This window comes from Plectropomus leopardus, chromosome 22, assembly GCF_008729295.1.
Source record: "Plectropomus leopardus isolate mb chromosome 22, YSFRI_Pleo_2.0, whole genome shotgun sequence".
Taxonomy (NCBI): Eukaryota; Metazoa; Chordata; class Actinopteri; order Perciformes; family Serranidae; genus Plectropomus; species Plectropomus leopardus.
Window position 1 is genome coordinate 3473392 of NC_056484.1, and position 7063 is coordinate 3480454.

The window sequence follows — 7063 nt, forward strand, 5'->3', positions numbered from 1 at the left end:
GTGCGTGCTTTGGCAGCATCATGGCATTACAGTATACCATGGTATTCAGAAATCCAGAAGTTTCATACCCTTATATATACAGGCCCTCCTCTTCTTTTTTAATCATTGTATGTAGTGCACAGCATGCACCACCAGAGTCTATGTAATGGCATGTGTTTTTTACTTATAACTTCATGAATTCAGGATTTTTTTTGACCTAATAGAAGCTGATTGTTAGAACAGTTGACTTACTAACTAGATTATCAGCAAAAGTAACCATGTTTTTTTGGATGAGTTTTATTTCATTTCTGTTTTGCTGTCGTGAATGAATTGTGTTTTATGATGAGTTAACGGGGCAATTAAACAGTGTAGGTCTTCTGTGACCAAGAGAAAGTTGAATTTAAAAGGCGCACAGTTGTATTTCTCTGTTTAATACAGAAAATAGGTGTGTTTTTTAGTCTGAAGAGCTGAAAGTAAGTTGCATATGCACTGTCAGGGGGTTGTTAGTGCTGCACTAATACATTGTCATATACTGTATACCCCAGTCAAATTTGAGGTATGAAATATTACATATTACATACCACCCATGGCTAGTGTATTGACAGGATTAATATCATTTATATTACATATTAGATTGAATTGGTTATCTTTATATCTGCCTTCAATTTAATAACCAGTGATAATGAACATGATGTGAAAACCACCCACTTACCTTTAATGTGACTTTAGTTTGATTGAAAAATAATTACAGTTCAAGAAGTTTAAATTACAAACTAAAATATAACACTGTACTGTGGATACAGTGGAGATTGTGCAACTTTCTGAGCTAATAGACAGGAAATTAATCTGCAGCTGTTTAATGAGAGTTTAATCATTAAAATTTTTTCCCCGTTTCAGGTTCCTCTAATATAAATATTTAGTCGTCTATGTCTACTGACAGTACACAGAACATCTTCAGGGTTTGGACTGAAGTTTCGACAAAACAAACTATTTGAATATGTAAACTTTGTTTTTGGAAAACCTCTTTGCTTACATTCCTGACATTTTATAGACCAAACCATTAATCATTAATTGCAAAATAACCATCTGATGATATCAAAAAAGACATTAGTTGCGGCCTTAGTACCTTTTTTTAAAAAGAGAAGTAACTGTGCTGTATTATATTAATGTGTATGTGTGTGTAACACTGTAAATTTAAAGAGACATGTTTGGATAGTTTGACATATGATATAAAATATCAAACATGTTTAAAATAATCTCTATGAAAACGACCGTCAGCGACTGGATGTTCAGATTTTAGATTAGACTTAAATATCACACACTGTGTGATTTTATCTGCAGACTGTCAACACCAGCTGACCAGACTGGAACAAACCTGCTCCAACTTGGTCCCATCAGTCGTCACGCCCACAATCATATTCACAATCAGCAAAGCAGTCATAATGTGGGAAACGTTACATACGCCAACTACAATGGCTTGATTTTGCCACTGACAGGCTCAGATTAGTAATATAAGTCTCTGACATTATGGAAAGGATCTATACAGAAATAGACCTTTTCATACAGAGTGAAATACTTTTTGTTTAACAAAAAACAAGAGTGTATGGCGTTTAAACAACAGCACAGTCAACACTACGATATTGAGATATTTGTCTGTGATTTTTTTCTGGCTGAGCAAAAAGGATCATGCTCTTTAACAAAAAGGTCTATCTCTTTAGGGATCAGTTATTTCCATAATGTTTTAGACACTTAAAATAACAAGCCTGTCAGTGAACCCCCCCCAGCACGAACATGCCGCTAGTAGTTACACTGCAGCCTGTTTTACTGTCTCTCAGTACTGGACCAATGTCAAAAATTGTTCCCATTAGTTACTCAGACTCCAAAACATGGGAAAATGGAGTCCACATTCAGAAATACCAAAGTCACCCTTTGAAGTGCCTGGAATTGTTTTGACTCTGTTTAACCTTCAAAGTCTCCAACCTGGCAGTCTGAAAAGAGGTATTAAAGCTCTTTTTTCCAACAGCTGTGAGAAGCTAAAGAAACAAATAGCAAATATCGCCACAGAGTAAACTTTTCCACTCTGGATCGGACCAAAGAAAACAAGCTGTAGACCGCACCCGCAGATGAAGTCATACCTTCCTTTTTGCTGCTACAAAGCAGCATATTGAGACCAGCTCATGTTTTTTTGTGTTGTTTAAGCCAACCAGACACACAGGTAGTGTTCCCAGCGGTCAGCATGCAGATGGGACCTGCGGGCAGTTTTTAGGGGGAGGGTTGAGGTCTCTGAATGGCTCTGAGAGGCGTGGACCCTGCAGGCGGGACAACAGCGTGGTCCGGCGGATGCTGCTGTCTGAATCGTGGTGGCTGAACCTACCCCTCAGTGAGTGACAACACGGCAGGCTGCTGGCGAAGTCAGAGAGGAGGTGGCCGCTGAAGATCATGTAGATCCAAGGGTTGCAGCAGCTGTTGAGGCTGGCCAGCAGTGCGGAGAGCGTCACCGTGGTGTTCTCAGAGTCTGCAGAGAAACACAGAGACAGATTTATGAGGCACGCTCCCAGATGTCAGCAACTAATCTGAGGTGTTTACTTTTTCTCCGGAGGGAGTCGAACTGTAGCTCGGAGTCACTGACCTGCCTCATAAATGTTTATTCTCCACCCCAGTGCCGGTTTGAGCCTGTAATCAGTGGATTTACATTTTTGGACTTGTGAATTTTAGATTAAATGTTAGAGAAATACACTGCTGACAGACAACCCTCAAAAAAACCTCTGTTCTGCTAACATTTACCTTCATATGCACTGTGCAGGGCTGCAACTAACTATTAATCAAATAGGCTTGGATGTAGGGATGATAACATCTAATCGTTCATGACTTAATGAGTCGATAACTGATAGGCTATGAAATGCTGTCAAAATATATGCAAAATTGCATCAAATAATGATTAATCGATAGTTAATTTTACCGACTAATTGATTAAGGAAAGTGCTTACAATTTGCAACCCTACTTGGGGTGTATGTAATATTTCGTACCTTCATATATTCCTGAAATTTAACCAGGGTATATGGTATATACTTTCAGCTTTGTGCTTGTACTTTTAAGCTTTCTCTTGGTCGTAGAAGACTGACAAGGGTTAATTTCCTCGTTAACTCATCCTAAAACACAGTTCAATCAAACTTGCCACAGACAAAAAAAACCTCACTGTCTTTGTTAATCTTTCTAGTAATCTAGTTAGTAAGTCCACTGTTCCAACAATCACAAGCTCCAGTTTGGTCGAAATAAATCCTTGATAACATGACGGTATTCCGCTGTTGTTCTCTCTCTGCCGGCTGTTTACAGTCCTGTAACTTATCCCCCCACGACTTTGTCGATGTGTCTTTCAGGCCAAGAAAAAAAAAAGAACAATCAAACAAACCAAAAATACTTGCAAAAATTTTTTTTCACCTGCTATTCAGTCATAAACACTGCAGAGAAAACTATTCAGATCAGAGTTGATAAATTGATCACTGGAGTTTAACATCAAGTATTAAAGTGTAGCAAACAAACGTTATGTAAGACATGACTAACTGTGACCTTGTTCTTCCCTAAAAGTAGCTGAGAAGTTAAATGACATACAATAAAAACAAAGGAGGAGTTTCCTGGACAAACAGTGGGGATCAGTGATTGGTTGTTGGGTACACACACAGCTCATTCATGTTTCTGCCTGGCTGCTGATTGGTCGACACCCCCTTTCACTGAACACAGTCAGTCCTGACAGCCAAAATATGTTTTTATTTTTTTTTTTATTCCTTGAATGCATTTTGACCAACACCTGCAAATTCTTGTAATTAAGCTGCTGGTTCTGATATTCAGCATGTTCACTTTTGACCTTTTTCACACCAAAAAAAAAGGACAAGAACTCAGTGTTCCCCTGAAAATTAATCTGCACCTCTGAAAGCTGCAGCTGGCCTCAGTTAAATGAAATTCTTCAGGTGGATGAGCAGCAGCTCCTTCAGGCAGGTTTTCACTTTATATCCTCGCCTCCATCATATGAAAATCACACTACTGACTGCACATGTCTGACTTTTAACAAAATGAAAAATATTTCATTTACATTTTGGAACAGTTTGGCCACATGAAACTGAAATATTTCCACTTTTTCCACCTACTGCACTTTTTTATGCATTTAAATCGAAAGAAGCAAATATTAAAATATTCCTCCTTTTGCAGAGTGATCCTCCACACTTACAAAACTGCTTTTATTTGACAACTGTAAAGCATGAATTCAATAGCCTAAAATGCAGTTTTTTTAATCATAAAAGCATGAGGAAATATTTATTCATAGGTGCAAACATTATTATTGCTGTTTTAGAAAAAAAAATTAAAACCATTAAATCTACACTGTTCCAATAATTAAAGTTATTTAAATAGTTAATAAATACACCTGAGTACATACAAGTGTTATAAGCTGGTGATATTCTGTAATTTTCCTAAATAATCAGATTCATTAGAACAGATTATGTAGGTGGGATTGTGAGCAGTTTGACTGTAGTCCATTTATAGATCAACCACCTAAAACTGGCATCGGTCTAAAAGTTGCTCATTTTAAAGGCATCAGTCTTTATTGATTTTGTCATATCTTAATTAAGCAAAAAAAAAAGTAAGAAACATGATATTTCAAAGAAAAATGCAATACTTAAAGATCCCCTTTAATTCCAAACAAATTATGGAGTGGATTGGATAGAAAAAAAATCATTTTCAGACATTTCTATAATCTTTTTCTAATCTTTACTGGATATTTTTTTCTTTTTCAGGCCTCTAGAGATTTGTCAAATGAAGCAATACGAGAGACAAAAACCCCTTTTTGATTTAGCAGCTGGCTGCTCAGATATTCTGAAAAGTATTGCCTGTATTTCATTATGTTTTATGTTCAAGTCAAGGCTGCAACACAGATTTTCCCTTGGGTAAAATAAATGTAACCCTTAAAAACCTGAGCTAATCTTTTAAAAACATGTGAAAAGGCAATGAGCAACAGGAGAAGAAATGACCCAAAAATTAGTACCAAATAAGTTGTATAAGAAAATTAGGCTACTTGAAAATATATTTTTTTAAATTAGAATAATAAAAAATACATAAAAATGGGAAAGACCTGGAAAGCATGCTTACAATTATAAGTCTGTAGCATCATTTTAAATACGGATAGTAATTATTATGATTTAAAAATAAATATAGTTTCCCTTTTTTCTTTTTTTTCCCTCGATATATCCCATAGCTTAAAAAAAAAAATTCTAAATCTAATTTCTAATGTATTGCACCAATTTGCTCAGGGTTCAAAGGTTTAAATACGTGTAAAAGGCGCCTGAAAGCAGCACAGAAAAGTGATGTTGCTCCAGGTTTCTAAGGGTTAAAAGACAATGTAGAGGTGCGGTTTATACACATTTTAAACTGCATTTTAATGGGACACCTGCCAGAAAAACGTTATCCCCGAATACGTTAATAATTGGTGTAAATGGATACAGGTTGTTTATTTTTACTCGTAATAACTTTGCGTAAAGTTAGCGGAGAGATTGCGTCCTCCCGGCGGGCGTGTGACTCACCGTCCCAGGAGAAACTCTTGTCCCACACTGACCACATCTGCACGGTGAAGAAAGGCGCCCAGCACACCACGTACGCCAGCACGATCACGAAAGTCATCTTCACCGTGCGTAATTTGGCGCGCGAGATGGTGCTGACGCTGCTAACCGAGCTCCTGCCCAGCATCCCGCTCTTGGTGGCCTCAGCCCCCGAGCCCGAGCTCTTCCTCCGGGTCTTATATTTGAGGTTCCTCCAGATGGTGCGGCAGATGAGTCCATAGCAGAACACGAGCACGGCCACGGGCACGAGGAAGATCCCGGCCGTCATCCAGGTGATGTATGCGCGCAGCCCCCACGGCTCCACGAAGTGACCCCAGCAGTCGTAGACGGACGAGCCGGGGTGCACCTCGCTCAGGGAGAAAATGAAATACTGCGGGGTGCTGAGCACCAGGCTGCACGCCCATGTGGAGCCGATCATGATGTGCGCGCGCTGCGTCGGCTGCTGGAGCGTCTGCAGCGGGTGGCAGATGGCGATGTAGCGGTCCAGAGTCATCATCACCATCATGTAGGTGGAGGCGAACATGCCGAGCACCTGCAGGTGCTTTACGATGCGGCACAGGAAGTCCGGGCCGTAGAAGCGGAAGGTGATCTCCCAGCAGAGCTGCGGCAGCACCTGGAAGAAGGCCACCACCAGGTCCGCCAGGCTCAAGTGCTTCATGAACAGGTGCATGCGCGAGGGTTTCCGCCGGGTCTTGTGCATGGCTAGCAGTACGCTCACGTTGCCCACCACCGCCGCGATAAACGCCAGACTCAGGACGGTGATCTCCAGCTTGGCCACCTCCTCGTTCCGTCCAAACGGGTCCGTGTCGTTTCTCTTCCCCTTGATGTTCCCAGCGGTGGCACCGGGCTCCAGCTGCTGCGTAAAGTTGAACCCATTGCTGCAGTTTGTGCCCGTGATGTTGCACGAGCTCTCCCAGGGGAACGGCATGGTGGCCGCTTCTCCTCCGGGCGCACGGAGGTGGCTGCCCGCCTGTGCGCTCCCGTCACCACCGGAGACAGTGTGGCCGTCAAACTCCGAGGTTACTCCAGCATGTGTGTGATGATGTTGCACATGGACACACACAGAGGAAAGCCGTTCGGATCAGAAAGCTAAATAAAATCCAGTTATTTTTCCACTCGTGGTGCGCAGCAGCTGCAGGTTTGAGTCCGAGTGACACTGCTGCAGATTCTGACTCTTTTAAAGGCTCCTGCCCCTCAGACCAGAGACCAGCCCCCCTCACACACTCAAAACACACACATACCACAACGCTACACACACACTTACTTTTATCTTCCATCCATTTAACAGCACACAAGATAGAGAGAAGCCTGCAGGGGGAACTCTGCTGTATCCGAGTGTGTAGACAGAAAAAAAGGTCTAAATAAATAATTTTAAGAGTATTTTTTTTCTGATGTTGGATTGTAACATCTCCAAGTAAATGTTTACATCTTTTATTCATTTATTTATTACCCAATCCCTCTACTTAAACTCCTCATG

The 7063-nt window shown here is 40.7% G+C and overlaps 1 protein-coding gene across 1 annotated transcript; it reads right to left on the bottom strand.

Moving 5' to 3' along the window:
* Positions 1–452: 452 nt before the first annotated feature.
* LOC121961611 (arg8-vasotocin receptor-like) lies at positions 453–6830 on the bottom strand. The gene is made up of 2 exons (XM_042511667.1): positions 5551–6830; positions 453–2494 (listed from the first exon to the last, which is right to left on the bottom strand). The coding sequence occupies exons 1-2, from the start codon at positions 6512–6514 to the stop codon at positions 2211–2213; spliced, it is 1248 nt and encodes a 415-aa protein (XP_042367601.1). The 5' UTR covers positions 6515–6830; the 3' UTR covers positions 453–2210.
* Positions 6831–7063: the final 233 nt, after the last annotated feature.

Coding starts and splice junctions, on each gene's coding strand:
- LOC121961611 (XM_042511667.1), bottom strand. CDS start 6,514: ATGCCGTTCCCCTGGGAGAGCTCGTGCAACATCACGGGCACAAACTGC. Junction 2,495..5,550: donor CAAGAGTTTCTCCTGGGACG/GTGAGTCACACG, acceptor GTTTCTCTGCAG/ACTCTGAGAACACCACGGTG.